Consider the following 19,604-nt stretch of genomic DNA (forward strand, 5'->3'; position numbering starts at 1 on the left):
GTAAACGAATATGAGCTAAGTTTTAATTATTTTTTGTATAATTGAGATGTCTTACTGCTGCTTTAAATTTATAGCTTTCATAATTTTTATCCTTATTCCATTTGTCCAAGTCTAATAATTTACTTCATAGAAAGTACTTTGGTATTAAATAAATCTGTTCTATTATATTTTATTCTGCAGTGTTATTAGTTCAGTGGATGGAATATCATTACAAGGATTTCCAAGTGAAAAAATAAAACTGGAAGCAGACTTTGAAACTGATGAGAAGATTGTAAAGTGTACTGAGGTAACTTAGAAAGACGTTTCCTTCCATTTACATGCTGTGTTTGGATATGTTCTTGTTAATTTGGAGATTTCGCAGTACTCAACCTCTGAATGTTTAAGTGCAGCGTATTACACTTTCATTACACCTTGAGACACACATATCTCCACCCCAGACTGCCTTATATACACCAGATTTGCATTTCCATAGGATCATTTCAGGTTATTGTATGGTGGTACTGCCTGTCAGCTCAGTTAAGTTTTCACGGCATTGCCATCTTTGTTTGTACAATAACATGTTATTTGACCATGGTGTTTTCATTTTTCTCTTATTTTACAAAAAGTAAAATATTTTATAGATATCAGTTTATAATCAGCACTCACATATGAAAGTTAGTTTTGCATGTTCCAGTTTTTTAAAAATAAGAGAATATGAAACTGTAGCCTCACAGCCCCTTAGTCTACCTCCATTCTCCCCCTCACTCTGCCTCCTGGGTCAGACAATCAATGTTACTGATTTCTTAGGTATTCTTTGTGATTTTACACATGTAGAAGATAGAAACTATAGAGGGTATAGAAATTATAGAACATTATTTCTTTGTTTGATCTTAACTTCATTAAGATGTCCTTATGGGATGGTGATCTTATAGGGTGGGCTCATTAGTACCCTTCTTTAAACCAAGTTAACAAAGCTTTTGTTGCTACAAGTTAACTTTAGGCAAAAATAGCTGAGTCATTCCCATATTCCCTAATCTCTGGTTTTAAGGTTTTACTTATACTATAGATCAGGCTATATAGTGTGTGTGTGTATATATATATATATATACACACTATATATATAATGTTCCTAACTAGTGAATTTCATGGCACTAACATTGGAATTTTATTCATAAAGTTGAATTGAAGGTAGCAATTTTTGCATTTTTAAAGCTACTTCTAATCTTAATCATGACTTGTTCCCTAATTAAATACATTTCAGGTGTTCTACTTTCTAAAGGACCAGGATTTATCTATTTCAGCAACTCGTTATCAGTTTGCAAAAGAAATAGCCATGGCTTGTAGTGCTGCACTGTGCCCTCACCTGAAAACTCTAAAGAGTAATGGGATAAATAAAATTGGCCTCAGAGTTTCCATTGACACTGATATGGTGAGGCATGTTTTTGTGATGTCTTTTTGAAATGAATATATCTTATATTAAAATAATCCAAAGTTTTTCTTTAACCTTTTACTTTGAGATCACTGAAGAGAACTAAAGTTTGTTGAACGTTAATGTTCGGTACACACTTCCTGTACATTATCTCCTTTACTGTCCACAGCAGGGGCCAGCAAACTTTTTTTGGTCAGACAGTAAATAATTTAGGCATTGCGGTCTGTCAGATTTCTTTCACTACTACTTAACTGTGCCATTATAGTGTGAAAGCAGCTGTAGACAGTATGTAAACTAAACAGCTTAGCTGTGTTCCAGTGAAACTTTGTTGACAAAAACAGTTGGTGGGCCACATTGGCCCACAGGCCATAGTTTGCTGACCCCTGCTCCACAACATTCCTGCTTGATAAGTAGGTTTTTTAATTATGCTGACTAAATTCTATATTCATGTGACTTAAAATTACAAAAGTCTAAAAATGTTAAAAAAGGGAAATTTTCAGTTTTTTCCTCCCATGTAGGGAAAAACCGATTTCTTCCCTTCTATGTCTTTCCTGTGTGTCTCTTTCACTACTCACTGAAAACACTTCTGCTCACCAGATGTGTGGAGGCTTTCCCCCACCCCAGCAAGCAATTCTCAGGCACAAGCAGGGTGTCTAAGAATTCAACTTAATTCTGACTTGATCTACCTGGAGATAGCATCAGATCCTACAGCTCTTACAAGACTGCCTCCTCCCCCACTTCATATACCAGTCAGTTATCACCTGTGCTTCTGACCAACCAGTTATGGATCAGAGCTTCCAATGACCCCCTCCTCCTTGGGTTCAATTAACTTGCTTGAGCGGCTCACAGAACTCAGGGGAACATTTGCTTATGTCTGTCAGTTCATTAAAGGCTATACAGATGAACAGCCAGATGAAGAGATACATAGGGCAAGGTCTGGTAGAGTCCTGAGCAGGAGTTTCTGTCTCCACGGAGTTGGGTGCGTCACCCTCCCAGTGTGGATGTAATTCACCAGCCTGAAAGCTCTCTCAACCCACTTCTACTGAGATTTTATGGAGGTTTCCTCATGTAGGCATGATCAATTATTAACTCAGTTTTTAGCCCCTCTCCCCTCTCTGGAGAATGAGGGGTAGGGCTGGAAATTTAAAACTTCTAATCATGGGCTTGGTCTTTCTGGTGACCAGCCCCTATCTAGGAGCCCATCCAGAGTTGACTCAAAAGAACAAAAGATGCTCCTCTGTCTCTTATCACTCAGGAATTTACAACATTTTTAGGAGCCCTGTGTCAGGGATGGGATCAAAGATAAATATTAGAATAAGAGATGTTACTGGTATTCTTATCACTTAGGAAATGACAAGTGTTTTAGGAGCTTTATGCCAGGAATTGGGGTCAGAGACCAATATATATTTTCTATTATCTCACAAATATATATATACCGGGACCACCTCATTAAACATGCTAGAGAGCAGTATTCACACAGTACTCTATTTAATTGGTGACCTCTGGAGATATTAACTCCAGACTACAATGTAAATGGTTCCCAGTAGAGTTGCATCAGGTAATAGCCCTGGAAAGATCGCCTTCCTACCCTTGACTCCTAACCCTTCAGTCCACTTCCATACTCCCCCTCATCCTCCCTTCTTGGTCAGGCAGTCAAATGTTATCCATTTCTATGTATTCTTTGTAATTTTTTGCATGTATGAGCAATTAAGTTTGTACGTCCTTTTTGTTCTCTTCTCACTTTTTTTTTAACAGTGCTTCTTTAACTTAATATATCTTAGAGATATTTCATTTAATTACATATTGTTTTTAAAGTTGCACAGTAGTAGTTGATTATATAAATGTACCATAATTTATTTAGTGCTTATCCATGTTTGGTATGTCCTGGTTGATATTTAAGGTATCCACAATAGTTTGCTTTTGCATAAGTGTGAGTATATAAGAAATATTCCTAGATGTAGAATTGCCGGGTCCAAGTATGTACTCAATAGATATTACCATATTGTCTCAAATAGAGGTTATGACAATTTATATTTCTACCACAATTTATGAGAGTGTTCTTTCTCTCACATCCTTATCAAAGCAGTATATAATCAAACTTTTGAGCTTTGCCGATTTGATAGGTGAAAAGTGGTACTCCACTAGTATTTTTTTAAAATATTTATTTATTTGGTTGTGCCAGGTCTTAGTTGCAGCCCATGAGCTCCTTAATTGTGGCAGGCATGCTCCTTAGTTGTGGCACGTGGGCGCCTTAGTTGTGGCATGTGAACTCAGTTGCGGCATGTGGGATCTAGTTCCCTGACCAGGGATCAAACCTGGGCCCCCTGCCTTGGGAGCATGGAGTGTTAACCACTGCACCACCAGGGAAGTTCCAATCCAGTAGTATTTTAATGTGCCTTTTTAACTGTTTCTGACATCCAGTATAATAGATTTCAGTCCAGGTTGTTCATTAGAATGGTCAATCTTTTTTTTTTTTGGCGGCGCCACGCTGCATGTGGGATCTTAGTTCCCCGACCAGGGATTGAACTCACGCCCCCTGCAATGGAAGCACGGAGTCTTAACCTCTGGACCACCGGGGAAGTCCCAGAATGGTTAATCTTAACATGAACAATTTCATATGTTGACGGTTTGCTCTTCTTCAGGCAGGATGTGTTACAGTTCTTATTGGAAAAAAGAACTTACATTTTTATCTCACTATTAAAAGTTCCTTTTTCAAGGAAGCACCTGATAATTATTTGAGTAAGCATTGTTAATTATTTTAGTCATATGTATTAAAATGTAATTTTCACCAGCAAAATTAAATTCAAGTATTATTTTATGATAAATTCAAAATATTTTTAAGTAGATCTTTTTTTAAATACCATGGGGTGTTTATTTAAGTCATGTTGACAATTATTCAAAACCTTGGTCTGCCAATGTGTTTACATGTTCATTGAGAAGAAACCTGAAGTATGAAGTAGTGGCAATTTTATTTTCATAGTATCTGTGGAAGGGACAATTATAATTTATGTAGTAGATAGAAGAAATAAAGGAGAATGTAAAACATTATTTTATGAAAAAAATATCAAGTATTTTCTTAACGTGCTTAAATTGAATGATATTCTTAAATAGTTTATTTTATATTCATCTGCTGAACTAAACAAGATTGCTCACTTTCTAGGGTTGACTCATCAAGATTTTTTTTTTCCAGGTTGAATTTCAGGCAGGATCTGAAGGCCAGCTTCTTCCTCAGCATTATCTAAATGATCTTGATAGTGCTCTCATCCCTGTGATCCACGGTGGGACCTCCAACTCTACTAGTTTACCATTAGAAATAGAATTAGTATTTTTTATTATTGAAAATCTTTTTTAGTGAAAGGACGTGAGTCATATTATATATTGCAAACTGATTTGTTAAAACTAACTCCAGCACTAAAGCTGAAATGCCACAGACACTAAAAGTAAATATGTTTGATGTTTGAAACATGTAAGCTTTGCTTTTTAGGCAGGAATGATCTTTTAAAAATCATTAGCACAATATTTAAATCTCCAAAAATTTAAGAGATCCACAGTTTTTGAAGCTTTACACTTTACAAGTACTGAAAAAGACAAGGATTTCTTCTGTCTTTAAAAAATTTGTAGCATTTAACTGTGTTATTTAAATGCTAAGCCAAAGTACCTGCACTTAGGTATACCTCTTTATGCCAAGAATGATTTTAATGAAGGCTCTTTTCAGATGTAAGCTTATGAAGGAACTACCTTTTTTGTTTATATGCCAGTTAAATTACTGGTTTCTAAAGTCTGTTAAAAATGTATTTCAATGGCACAGACCAGTTTCCAGATCTTAGACTTATATGGTAATTCTTTGAATAAGGCAGATAACTTATTTGTATAATTGGAGTGGAGACCTACCTCCATGATTAGATAAACTGATTGTTTGCATTAAAATCAGAATTTTGCCTTTTTTCTTTTCAAATTATTATTTTATATATACATATATGGTTTTCTCTTTATTAAATGGGTATTCTTAAAGTAACTGTGGGTGCTTCAGGATTTTGTGCTTCTATAATTAAGTATATTGTTTTTATAGCAAGAACATGTGATTTGGTATGTGTTTTATAAATCTTTAATAATTTATAAATAGGTAATATTTTTGTATTGCAGTGCATTATTTTTCCTCCTTTCCTTCCAAAGTATACCACTGTATATACCACTTCTAAGAGTGATTGACGACAGGCCAGATGACCCTTGAAGTAGTCATTATGTAGCAATAAATGATGCCTGAAACAGGTGTTTTTTTAACTTCTCCTTTAAACCTTAGAAGTTTCTTGGCAAGTCTACATATTTTCATTGACACCAATGTATTAAGTATAAATTTTAATGAACTACTTACTTTTGCATATTTTAAATTCTTTATATGGTAGTTATTTTTTATAACAGGATATTAACATAAGTTAAATTCTATGTATTTGAAACTGTTACATAACTTTCTTCTTTACTTCAAATAGAAAAAAATTTTTAAAGTACGTTGTGTTAAAAAAAGTAATGGTCATATTTTAGTTAATCCTGTCATTTAAGTTATTTAAAATAGTAATCATTATTTCAATGCTTTTTTTATTCTAATGTGGAATATATATGTTTTTGTATCAAAAACACTCCTGTGTCTCAAGAAAAAGAAACTACACTAAATAGCCCTGTTTTAAGAAAGTATTTATGAAGCATCTCAACCTGAAGATGAAGTCAGGGTTATAACTCAGGTTCTTAGGTCTCAGGCTAGGAAAAAACTGAGAATTTGAATCAGTTTGGTCATATGATTCCTACTGAATCACATCTGTAGTTCTAGCCAAAGACACAGCATGGAGGAGAATATCATTCTTTTGGAAGTAACTACTTCATAAACAATGTAAAGTGTTGCAGACATTAAATAAAATTAAGCAACATGATGTAATAACTTGTGAAATTTGTTGACATCATAAGCAATTGCATATCTAACTCAATTTGTTTTCTTTATATTTTTGTTTATTTTGCAGTATAAGTTAAGGGCACAATCTATGAATACTGAAGTTACTTTAAAATAACCAGAAGGTAGAGGACTTTTCCCATGATGGGATAGCTTTGGATTTGTTTCCCTAAAGTCTCTACATTTAATGAAAATTGGAGTTACTGTGCCTTTGGAGGCACATTTTAAAGTATTCTTTGTAGATGTACAATATGTTTCTGAATGCATTTGGTCATGTTCTTCCCATTGATAATTTAAAATTTTAATTTTTTTAAAGGTGAAGAAATAGAATGGTTCTTTGTACTTAGTCTGCAATGATCTATTTTTGGTCGATGCCTTTTAAGAATACTGTTTTTCCAGAATTTTGAAATATTAAGTAAAATTTAGCCCATTTGCTTTTGCAGCAATCCAGCAGACTTAGTATATGCATATATGCTTGCTATATGCAGAGCACTTTAGTAGGCTTCATTGATTGAAAGATGAATAAAATAGTTCTTTCCCTCTTGGAGATAAATGTGTGAAGCAGATAATTAACAAAGTAAAAGTAATTGCTAAAATAGAGATATGACTTCTGAGTAGCTGGTTGGAAAACAATTCAGGAGGATAGCCATACCAATAATGAGAAGGTGTGGGCGTTAAACTTGTCTAGGCAAGAGCTGAAAATCTGAAGAGTCAGTAATACGTGAAAACATTCAGCTTTCCCTTTTAAGGCAATTTACTTTAAAGAGTCTTCTGTGTTGTGGGAATATCTTACCTTATTTAATCATAAAAGTCATAATCATAAAAATCATAATTTAATCATAAAAGTAGTAGCCTGACTATGGTGTCTCAATTGCCTAAGTTTATAACAGCCTAGACTTAAATATTGTTTTATAAGTAAAGAATACAACTCTTCTTTTTTTTAATAGTAATATAACTTTGATAACTTGACTCAAATTTTAAAAAGAAAATATCTTGAAATAAACCAGAAACCTCTAAACAGTCCTAGGTTTTAATTTTTTTCTTTGTGATTAAAAAAAATGCTTCATATGTGTAATATATAAACATTCAAAAATCAGAAAGAAAGGTTAAAAACTTAATATAAGTCTTACTGCCCACCTTGTATGCATCTACCTTGTTCTTCTCACTCTCCAATCTCAATAAGAAGTGATTTTTATTATTGTGTATCTTTCCAAGGTTTAGGTGCAGTAGCAGCAAATATATTTTTATTATCTCCCCTCATTTTTTATACAAAATGTAGTGTGCTGTTTACACTGAAGAACACAGTGTCATCTCCTCAATTACTTTGATTTATGTGGCTTCTATCTAGAATCTTAAATTTTTCACTCTTCTCCAACCACTGTGTAATTGATAAAAGCAATCTTAATGGCAGAAAAGCAAGAAGAAAATCCATTACTGGAATTATGACCATATGTTTCCATAGGAGGACTGTTTTTCTCATAACAATTTTTTATGAAAATACTTGGAATGTTATTTTTTATTTGAGCTATATTTAAAACCTTTATTTTTTTTCCTACCCAACACTAAGCCTCACCATCTAAATTCATCTTTTACCACTTAATTGACATTGGTGTTCTTTTTGTTTTGTTTTTTTACATCAGATTTTTAGTAGTTTTAAATCTTCTCTTTATATTCTGTGTTTTAGATTTAGCTTGGAATGATACACAATTTAATATTTAACACCTTTTGGGAAACATTTTCTGAATTTGCATTGATAAAAATTACAGCCATATTTTCATGCTTTTTACAAATGAAGAAATAGGTCTAATTCAAGAGCTTTATTACAAACCTCCGAATATAGTAAAGTTTTTTTTTTCTTTCTTTTTTTGTTCTTTTGGTAAAATAAGGTGCTCGCCAGCTTCCAAGATAGCCCACAACGATCCCTGCCTCTTGGTTATTCACACCCTTGTGTAGTCACCTCCCACACTGTACCACTTTGTGACCAACAGAATATGGAAGAAGGGATGGGATGCCATTTCCAATATTATGTTATAAAAAGTTCTATGGCTGCCATCTTTGGTGTATGTCTCCCCACTCACTCTCTTCATTTCATCCCTCTCTCCCCACCTCTCCCTCCCTGCCTGCCTGTCTCCTTCTCTTTCTCCTTCTCTTTCTATTGAGTCACTCATTCTTGGGGAAGCCAGCTGCCAGGCAAGTGGAAGGGGATCCTCCAACCCAGTCAAGCCTTCAGACTGCAGCCCCAGCCACAGTTTGACTGTAGCCTCATGAGAATCACCCACCTAAGCCTTTCTCAGATTTCTGAATCTCAGATATAAATGTCTGTTGTTTTAAGCTGCTAAATTTTCTGGTGGTTTATTACATGAAGCAACTAATATTAGCTAACTAAAACAAGATACCTATATCTTAGAGCAGCTATAACTACAAATTTCTAAAAAAAAATAAGATTAATTGCTCTGACAAAATTAAGCATAGTTCTTATCAACATTTATGGATTCCATTCCACAAGTAGTACGTGCTAAGTACAGAGAATACCAAGAGAAAGAGTAGGGTTTGGCCATGTAGGAACAAAGATGCAATTGTGGGAAACTTCCTGTTTCTGGAAATTGCATGTTAGGATATTTAGAGCTATGCCATTGATAAAAACAACCAAAGCTGATTAAAATACAAAAAGCATCTTAAAACATCAAAGAGATTTTTAAGACAGTATGGAACACCCAGTCCAAAAGTAAAGAGAAAAAGAGAAGTGAGCATGGGGCCCTAATATGACAGCCTAATGGGGTAAGGGGGACAGATATCAAAGTTCAAGGCCCACACAAGATGGTGAATCTAACAGGAATTGTGAATCTAACAGAAGAACTTCCCCACAGTAGGCTGAGACTCCCTCAAAGGGTTTCAGCCTTTAGATGAGGATGAATCAGAAATATAAATTATGTAAAATTGTAGCCAAGTTTAGAATTGCCTACATCACCCAAAGACTCTTAAGCATTTATCTTGCTTTAAGGTGGTCCCCCCTCCACACACAAACCAAAACAAACAAAAAAAGCAGGCACATAAGCAAACTAGATTCCAGAGGCAAGAATTAGTAGAAACAGTTAAATTCATATAGTCTTAGGTATTACATTTATGCTTTCTGTGTTTAAAGAAATAAAGTCAAGTGTCAAATACCTGTAGAGAACTGGAAACTAAAAAGTGATGGAACTAATTTGGGAAGTAACTAAATACAAATGTTGCAAGAATATATAAAAACTGAAATTTAAAACTCAGTAAATAGGTTTAAAGGCAGAACAGGATATAACCAATTGGAAGGATTTATAAACTAGAATATAAATCAGGAGAAATTATCCAGAATGCAGCATGGAGAAACAAAAAGATGGAAAAATCAGGAAACATATAGAGGATACAGTGAGAATTCCCAACATCTGCTTAATTAGCTGCAGAAGGAGAGGGGAGGGTAGAACAGAACAAATATTTTTAGATATAATGTAGACTTTTAAAAATTGACGACAGACATGACTCTACAGATTCAAGAAGTTAAACAAATTCCAAACAGAATAAATAAAAAGGGATCTACACATAGGCACTTTAAAATAGGAACTGCCAGCTGGCACAGAGTCCAAGGAACAGTCTGCTCTCTCTAGTCAGAGGACAGAGAAGGGGGTTGGGGGACTATGAGACAGAATCCTTTTGAATTTACTTACCTTATTCCAGGAGAGCTGCAGAAAAACAGCAGCACCCCTCCCTCCCTACCATATGTAAACCCTATGGGGCAATGTGGACTTTCCCTGCCCTACCTAATCTAGAGACAGCAAAAAGGCAGCACCCCCCTCTCTACCCACTGTGCAATGGTGGCAGTCAGTGCAGGGCAGAACACTAGCAATGTTGTGGGGAAGCTAAAGCTCTGCCTTCTAGCCAGAACACCAAGAAGGGGTGATGTTAGAACCAGAGAGTGTGAGGAAGATCATTGATAGGAGGGAATTGAAGAAAGGGAACCTCTAAATTTGTATATAAAATCCTGAGATCACCTCCACACTGTGCATGTGTGAAATTGACCAGAAGCAGCCAAAGGTTTTGAAAACTGATGTACAGTATAGCTCACTATCCAGGTTTCAGACTAGCCACTGGGTGGTGCACAATTTGGGCAGATTAGAATGGTAGTGCAAAGTCACTGAGAACTAAATTTTTGGAACAATAGCCCACAGAAAGCAGGCCAGGATGTGTGGTGTGAACTAACTGGATTGACTGCCAGCTAAAACAAGACAAAACAAAAACACTCTTCTGAAGATTTAAACAGGACTGAGAATTTCATAATATTCAAAATATCCAGGAAATAATCGAAAATTATTCAAGATACAAAACACTAGGGAAATCTTAAGTATCTCTCAAGGGAAAAGACAATGAACAAAAACCAATTCTGAGGTAACCCAAATGTTGGAATTATCAGAAGAAGACAAAAAGAATTAATTTAATCAGGTTCTACAAAGCAAAGGTAAACATTATTGAAATGAATGGAAAGATAGAAGTCTTCACCAAAGAAATCAAAGCTATAAAAAGAACCAAATGGAAATTTTAGAACTGAAGAATACAGTAAAAAAAATTACTGGAGATGATGGATGGAAGAGTCAGTGAATTTGAAGATACATGAGTAGAAACTATCCTGTCTGAATAACAATGAGAAAAAAAAGTGGAAAAAAATGAAGAGCTTCGAGGACATATAGGACAATATCAAAAAGTCTAATATTTGTGTCATAGAAGCTAGCTGAAAACTTCCAAAATCCCATGAGTCTGGGTTTTCATGATTCACTCAACCCTGTAAGTAAACACAGCTAATTGGATGAGTGGCAATAATGCCTGACAGATTTGTTAACTTAAAAAAGAAAATATTTAAGCAGCTAAAGGAACCAAGATATAAAGTAATTAAATTCTCAATTCTCAAAAACCCTTTAACTTCAGGCCTGAGGGCCATTTAAAATTCATTGAATTAAATTAGTTTTTTGTTTTTTTTGTTCTTTTTGTTTTTTTGTTTTGCGGTACGCGGGCCTCTCACTGCCATGGCCTCTCTCGTTGCGGAGCACAGGCTCCGGACGCGCAGGCCCAGCGGCCATGGCTCACGGGCGCAGCCGTTCCGCGGAATGTGGGATCTTCCCGTACCGGGGCACGAACCCGTATCCCCTGCATCGGCAGGCGGACTCTCAACCACAGCGCCACCAGGGAAGCCCTTTTGTTTGTTTTTAATCACAATTTAGGGAGTTAGTAGGATCCCGTTTTAGCATTAAATTATGTGGAAGTAGGAATCCAGTGCAGAGACTCCCAATTTGGCAGATGACATTTAAACATCTTTTGTCTGCTGAACTGCAGAATAAATCCAGGACAGGAATCAAAGTAAGTGGAAGCTATCAATGTAGGCATATTTAAAAAGAAATTTGAGGCAACCAGAGAGTAAAAACTGACTGCTTTATAATTATGGGAATTTGCAACTGGGCTAGCAGAAAACTTGTCAATAACAAAACAGAAGCCAGAAAACTATAAAATATATACATTTAATATATATATTTAAGTGCTAAGTGGAAAGTAAATCCTAAGGCTAGCTACACTCTTATTCAAGAGTGAATTGTATGTACTGAATCAAAGGTCACCCACAGATGACTTCATCTTATTCCACTCCTCTAATACACATAATCTCACCACCTCTACCCAGACTGGGTTAATCAGAGCTAATATTATACCATTAATTCCTCTTTAAATATGTCATCAAAAGCAGCTCCAAACTATCAGGTCAATGCCCATTTTTCACATTCTGATCTTCATAAGGCTCTGTACATCTTTCTTCAGTGTACCATATACCCTTAACACATGAAACCCTTCCTTTGTGCAAAAAGATTAAAAGTAATTAGACACATATTTGCTGTAAAATTTTCCAAACACTCAAAAGTAGAGAAAATGGTATGATGAAACTCCACATACCCAACCTATAACACTCCTCAGATTCAACAATTATCAAGATTTTCCACTTTTGCTTCATCTATCTCTTGATTTCTTTGCTGGAGTATTTTCAAGCAAATCTTAGACATCATTATCTCATGCCACATATTCCACTATGTAGTTCTAAAAAATGGATAGTGAAGAGTAATTTTAATTGAGCCAGTTACTGTAAAATCTATGAAAATATTGACCTAATACGGTTATCAATAGGCCATAGGAACTTTTGTACTGCAACTGATACGATCTAGAACGTGAAAAGACAACCTGCAAAAATGGAAGAAAATATTTGTAAATCATATATCTGTTAAGGGACTTGTAGTCAGACTTTATAAAGAATTTTTACAATTCAACAAAACCTCCACAAATAACCTAATTTTAAAAATGTGCAAATAATTTGAATAGACACTTCTCCAAAGAAAATATATAAAAAGCCAATAAGCACTTGAAAATATGTTCAACATTATTAGTCACTAGCGATATACAAATAACGACCACAATGAGATGTTGCTTCATATCCATTTGGATGGCTATAATTAAACAAATAAACAGATAATAACAAGTATTGGTGAGGATGTGGAGAAATTGGAACCCTCATACATTGCTGGTGGGAATGTAAAATGTTGTATGTAGCTGCTTTGCAAAACTGTTTGACACTTCTTCAAAAAGTTAAACATAGAGTTACCATATGAACCAGCAATTCCACTCCTATGTATATACCCAAGAGAAATACATCTGCATAATTCCACACAGAATTTGTACAAGAATGTTTATAGCAGCCAAAATTCATTAGTTGCCAAAAAATGGAAACAATGCAACAGTCCATCCATTGATGAATAGACAAATAAATGTGGTATATGCAATGGAAATTTGGCCACAAAAAAATTTAATAAAGTACTGATACATGCTACAATATGAACCTTGCAAACATTATGCTAAGTGAAAGAAGCCAGTCACAAAACACTGTATACTCTATGATCCCATTTAAATGAAATGTCCAGAATGGGCAAATCCATAGAGACAGAAAGTGGATTAGTGGTTCCTTAAGGCTGGGGAGAAAGGGGAGTGACTGCTTTGGATGATGAAAATGTTCTAAAATTGATGGTGTGCTGGTTGCACAATTCTGTGACTACACTGAATTGTACCCTTTAAATGTATAACATTTCGTATCATTAGGAAATGCAGATCAAATTCAAGCCAATCAATTGTATATCTCAAGAAAGATTTTTTTTTAAGGTCAATGAAGTCATTAAAATTTAGTGCTTTCTGAAACTCAAGAAATCTTTTCGATTGAGCTTGAGAAACTCCACAGAATACGGAAGCCTTATTGATGACATATTGAAATAATTACAACTCGTCTGGAAAGACTTACGTATATTAAAATATGAAGAGTTGGGCAAGAAGGGCTGCCATTTGTGCTGTGTGTGAGGTGATGTATTGTTATCCTAATTTTACAACTGACGGATTGAGTGGTAGAGTTACAGAACCAGAATATGGCAGTGCTGCATTGCTAATTCACGTCAGTCTGACTCCACTGGCGCTTTTTCCAGTCCCAGCTTGGCTGTGGAAAGGAGTTAAGGAGGGCAAAGAAGGCAGTGGGTGGGAGAATCCAGCTGCTAGGAGTGTTTCTGAGTGAAAACCGGTAGAGAAGTCTAGAGGGGAACAGAAAACTTCCAACTTATCACTTCAGTCTCCTTATGCAGAAACGCTCACTTTTATGGAGATAGGATTTCATGTCATTTTTTAGGATGCTACTAAAATTAAAAAGAGAAAATATATCCAATTTGGAAATTCGTACCCCACAGCAGCAACTTGGCGTCTCAACCCAGCTTCTGTTTTCCCTGACGCCGCGTTCTTCATTACTGCCTATTTCCTGACTACCTTTCAAAGGAGCGACGCGCGCGACACTAGGACGCGAAAACCATCCGGGAAGACGGCGCGCTGGCGAAACTCGAGCCGCCGCCTCTGCGCGTGCGCACCGCTCCTCGGCCCCTTCCGCCTCCGCCTCGGAAGCTCCTCCTAGGCGGCCGTCGGAGGCCACGGCAAGGTCTCTTCTCTGTAGAGTCGGGTTTTCTCGCCATCTGTTACGGGTCTTCGGCGGCGCCCACCGCTCAGCGCCTGCGCAGACTGAGGACCACGGTCACCATGACAGCGACCGCCGGGGCCCCTGGTAAGCGGGGCTCCCCAGGCTTCGGGTCTGGGACGGTGCTCCACACAGTGGGCTTGCAGTGGACGTTTTCTCCGGCCCGCTGCCGGTAGTTGGGGGCCCTTTGAGAGACTCCTCTGGCGGCACTCCTTCCTTTTCTGGATCTCGTGATCCGCGTTCTCTACGTTCTCCCAGAATCAAGCGGCCTAGAGCCTTGGTTCCCGGCGTGGGCGGTAAAGAAAAGCTTTTGGTGTGGCAAAGAATGGCAAGAATATTCTGACATTTTGTAAAGAAGTTTTTTTGTTTGTTTGTTTTAAGAGCAGTTTTAGGTTCCTGGGAATATTGAGCGGAAGACACGGTGATTCTCCATATACCCATACCTGACATACGCATAACTTCCCCATATCAGCCTTCCCCACCAATGTGGTACTTTTGTTACAATTGTGAGCCTACACTGATGCATCGTAATTACCCAAAGTCCATACTTTACATTAGGGTTCACTCTTGGTGGTGTACGGTCTGTGGGTTTAGACAAATGTATAATGAATGACACGTTCCATGGTAGGGTGTCATACAAAATAGTTTCACCATCCTAAAAATCCTTTGTGCTCCACCGACTTATCCTCCTCACCCCAACCCCTGACAACCACTGATCTTTTTACTGTCTCCATAGTGTTGTCTTTTGCGGAATGTCATGTAGTTGGAATTAAACAGTATGTAGCCTTTTCATATTGGCTCTTTTTCACTTAGTTAATATGCGTTTAAGCTTTCCTCGTGTCTTTTCATGGCTTGAGAGCTCATTCCGTTTTAGAGAGCAATAATATTCTGTTGTCTTGGTGTACCACGGTTTATCCATTCACCTACTGAAGGATATCTTGGTTGCTTACAAGTTTCAACAATTATAAATAAAGCTGCTATAAACGTAAGTGTGCAGGTTTTTGTATGGACATAAGTTTTCAACTCCTTTGAGTAAATATCAAGGTGTATGATTGCCGGATTGTATGGTAGGAGTATGTTTAATTTTGTAAGGAACTGCCAAGCTCTCTTTTAAAGTGGCTGTACCATTAGGCTTCACTGGTGGCGCAGTGGTTGAAAGTCCGCCTGCCGATGCAGGGGACACGGGTTCGTGCCCCGGTCCGGGAGGAGCCCACGTGCCGCGGAGCGGCTGGGCCCGTGAGCCATGGTCGCTGAGCCTGCGCGTCCGGAGCCTGTGCTCCGCAACGGGAGAGGCCACAACAGTGAGAGGCCTGCGTACCGCAAAAAAAAAAAAAAGTGGCTGTACCATTTTGCATTCCCACCCACAATGAATGAGAATTCCTGTTACTCCACATCCTCACCAGCATTTGATATATCAGTGTTCCGGATTTTGGCCATTTTAATAGGTGTGTAGTTACACCCTGTTGTTTTAATGTGTGTTTTTCTGATGGCATGGATATGGAGCACCTTTTCATATACTTGCCATCCGTCTGTCTTCCTTGGTAAGGTGTCTGTTAAGGTCTTTGGTCCATTTTTTAATGGGGTTGTTTTCTTATTGTTGAGTTTTAAGAGTTCTTTATATATTTAGGATAATAGTCCTTTATCATATGTGTCTTTTGCAAATATTTTCTCCCAGTCTGTGGCTTGTCTTTTTATTCTCTTGATGTTACCTTTTGCAGAGCAGAAGTTTTTCATTTTAATGAAGTCCAGCTTGTCCATTATTTCTTTCATGGATGGTGCCTTTGGTGTGTATCTAAAAGGTCATTGCTGTGACGTGACCGTAGATACAAAAATCTACGAAGGTCATGTAGATTTTCTCCTATATTATCTTCTAGGAGTTTTATCGTTTTGTATTTTACACTTAGGTCTATGATCCATATTGAGTTAATTTTTGTGAAAGTATGACATCTGTGTCTAGATTCCTTTTCTGCATGTGAACGTCCAGTTGCTCCAGCACCATTTGTTGAAAAAGCTGTCTTTGTTCCACTGTATTGCCTTTGTTCCTTCATCAAAGATCAGTTAACTCTATTTATGTGGATCTATTTTGAGACTCTCTGTTCTGTTCCATTGATCTATTTGTCTATTCTTTCACCAAAACCACACTGTCTTAATTACTGTAGCTTTATAGTAAGTTTTGATGTTGGATAGAGTCATCGCTTCATTCTTCTTCAATATTATGTTGACTATTCTGGGTTTTTTGCCCTCCACATACACTTTAGAATCAGTTAGTCGATATCCACAAAATAACTTGGTGGGATTTTGATTGGGATTGCTTGAATCTATAGATCAAGTTGGGAAGAACTAACATCTTGACAATATTGAGTCTTCCTATCCATGAACATGGACTCTCTCTCCATTTATTTAGTTCTTTGATCTCATTCATCAGAGTAGTTGTCCCCATGTTGATCTTGTACATATTTTGTTAGGTTTATACCTAAGTATTTTGGTTTTGTGGGTTTAATGTAAATGGTATTGTGTTTTCATTTCAAATTTCACGTTCATTGCTGGTAAATAGGAAAGCAGTTGACTCTTGTGTATTAAACTTGAATCCTTCAACCTTGCTATAATCACTTGTTAATTCCAGGAGTTTTTGTGTTGATTCTTTTGGATTATCTGCATAGACAACCATATCTTTGTGAACAAAGCAGTTCATTTCTTCTTCCCAGTATGTACACCTTTTATTTCTTTTTGTTGTCTTAGTGCATTAGCTGGTACTTCCAGTATAATGTTGAAAAGGAGTGGCGAGGAGGGAGGAGTATTACTTTTTGAGATCTTGGTTGAAATGAAAGGAATGTGACATTTACCTGACCCATAATTTCAGCAGATGAAATGAGGAATAGTTTGAGCAGTTCTATTCCTCTTTGGCAATTGGGTGAGGATGAGGATAGGAGATGTAGACAAAGTGATGTGGCCAAGCATTATTCCAGCTTTTTTTTATGCAGCCTTTAGAAGCTGGTAATTAGTGTGTCTCTGTTGTTTGACCCCAGAATTAGAGGTGTTTTTTTCTTTCACTTTTTAAAAATTGAAGTATAGTTGATTACGGTGTTGTGCCAATCTTTGCTGCATGGCAAAGTGACTCATTTATACACATATATACATTCTTTTTTTATATTCTTTTCCACCATGGTTTATCCCAGGAGATTGCATATAGTTCCCTGTGCTATGCAGTAGGACCTTGTTGTTTATCCATTCTAAATGTAATAGTTTGCATCTACCAACCCCAAACTCCCAGTCCATCCCTCTCCCTCCCTGCTTCCCCCTTGGCAACCACAAGTCTGATCTCTATGTCTGAGTCTGTTTCTGTTTTGTAGATAGGTTCATTTGTGCCATATTTTAGATTCCATGTATAAGTGATGTCATATGGTATTTGTCTTTCTCTTTCTGACTTACTTCATTTAGTATGGTAATCTCTAGTTGCATCCATGTTGCTGCAAATGGCATTATTTCATTCTTTTTTAAAAAAATAAATTTATTTATTTTTAATTTTATTTTATTTTTGGCTGCGTTGGTCTTTGCTGCTGCACACAGGCTTTCTCTAGTTGCGACCAGCAGGGGCCACTCTTTGTTGCAGTGCACGGGCTTCTCAGTGCAGTGGGTTCTCCTGCTGTGGAGCATGGGCTCCAGGCGCATGGGCTTTAGTAGTTGTGGTACAAAGGCCCAGTAGTTGTGGCTCACAGGCCCTAGAGCACAGGCTCAGTAGTTGTGGCACACGGGCTTAGTTGCTCCACGGCATGTGGGATCTTCCCGGACCAGGGCTCGAACCCATGTCCCGTGCATTGGCAGGCAGATTCTTAACCACTGCGCCACCAGGGAAGCCCTATTTCGTTCTTTTTTATGGCTGAGTAGTATTCCATTGTATACATGTACCACATCTTTATCCATTCATTTGTCAATGGACATTTAGGTTGTTTCCATGTCTTGGCTATTGTGAATAGTGCTGCTATGAACATAGGTGTGCATGTATCTTTTTGAGTTATAGTTTTGTCTGGGTATATGCCCAGGAGTGGGATTGCTGGATCATGTAGTAATTCTGTTCTTAGTTTTCTGAGGAACCTCCATACTGCTGCACCAACTTATATTCCCACCAACAGTGTAAGAGGGTTCCCTTTTCTCTATACCCTCTCCAGCACTTGTTATCTCTAGACTTTTAATGATGGCCATTCTGACTGGTGTGAGGTGGTACCTCATTGTAGTTTTGATTTGCATTTCTCTAATAATTAGTAACGTTGAGCATCTTTTCATGTAAGTACTGGCAATCTGTATGTCTTCTTTGGAGAAATGTCTATTAACGTCTTCTGCCCATTTTTTGATTGGGTTGTTCGTTTTGTTGTTGTTGAGTTGTATGAACTTTTTGTATATTTTGGATATTAAGCCCTTGTCAGTCGCATCATTTGCAAATATTTTCTCCCATTCTGTGGGTTGTCTTTTCACTTTTTTGTTATGGTTTCCTTTGCTGTGCAAAACAGTTAGAGGGGTTTTAAGCCAGGCAGTTCTACTCCAGAAGGTTACAGTATCTTTTACATAAACATAAGTAGTCACATCAGACAGTTTTGGTAATACATTCTTTTTTCAGTTTAAATTTTTTCCTGATTGTAAACATAATACGTGCTCATTATAGAACATTTATACAGTAAAGTATATTGAAATATGAAAACAATACATAGTGCCCATATTCAGAGGTACCATTAGTTAACTTTTTGGTATATTTTCTGACAATTCTGACTTTTAAGAAAATATAGGGAATTCCCTGGCGGTCCAGGGATTAGGACTCTGCACTTCCCCTGCAGGAAGCCTGGGTTTGATCCCTGGTGGGGGAACTAAGATCCCATAAGCTGTGTGACATGGCCAAAAATAAAAAACCCATATAGTTAAGATTGTAGTATACATGCTACCATATACTGTCTTCTCATTTTTGTTCTTCTCCCACTTTGTTTTTAAACATACAAACTAGTTTTTTAGAGCATTAGTTTTTAGTGGCTTAGAACAACACAAATTTATTATGTTATAATTCAGGCGGACCGAAGTCTGAAATGGGTCTAGCTAAAAATCAGTGTCAGCATGGCTGCATTCCTTCTAGAGGCTCTAGGGGAGAATCAGTGTCCTTGCCTTTTACTATCCTCTAGAGACTGCTTGAATTCCTTGGCTCATGGTCTCATCCT

The 19,604-nt window shown here is 37.1% G+C and overlaps 2 protein-coding genes across 9 annotated transcripts in view; both read left to right on the forward strand.

The window, feature by feature from the left end:
- Positions 1-6,358, forward strand: part of ZFYVE16 (zinc finger FYVE-type containing 16) — a 55,473-nt gene extending 49,115 nt beyond the window's left edge. For 6 of the 7 annotated variants that reach the window (XM_029216545.1, XM_029216546.1, XM_029216544.1 and 3 more), the window contains 3 exons: positions 181-286; positions 1,241-1,408; positions 4,599-6,358. In XM_029216545.1, coding sequence (XP_029072378.1) covers positions 181-286; positions 1,241-1,408; positions 4,599-4,760 — 436 coding nt within the window. In that variant the 3' untranslated portion in view covers positions 4,761-6,358. Of the gene's footprint in view, positions 1-180; positions 287-1,240; positions 1,409-4,598 lie in introns of those variants that run through there. The other variant, XR_003792658.1, reaches the window with a different exon arrangement.
- Positions 6,359-14,273: 7,915 nt separating this feature from the next.
- The window catches only part of FAM151B (family with sequence similarity 151 member B), a 34,077-nt gene continuing 28,746 nt past the window's right edge, over positions 14,274-19,604 (forward strand). For both annotated transcript variants that reach the window (XR_003792659.1, XM_029216550.1), the window contains exon 1: positions 14,274-14,493. Coding sequence is in view for 1 of the 2 variants with exons in the window: in XM_029216550.1 (XP_029072383.1) it covers positions 14,469-14,493 (25 nt within the window). In the remaining variant the exon portion in view is untranslated. The remainder of the gene's footprint in view (positions 14,494-19,604) is intronic.

The sequence above is a fragment of the Monodon monoceros genome, unplaced genomic scaffold (genome assembly GCF_005190385.1).
Source record: "Monodon monoceros isolate NGI ecotype Baffin Bay Population unplaced genomic scaffold, NGI_Narwhal_1 Super_Scaffold_12, whole genome shotgun sequence".
Lineage (NCBI taxonomy): Eukaryota > Metazoa > Chordata > Mammalia > Artiodactyla > Monodontidae > Monodon > Monodon monoceros.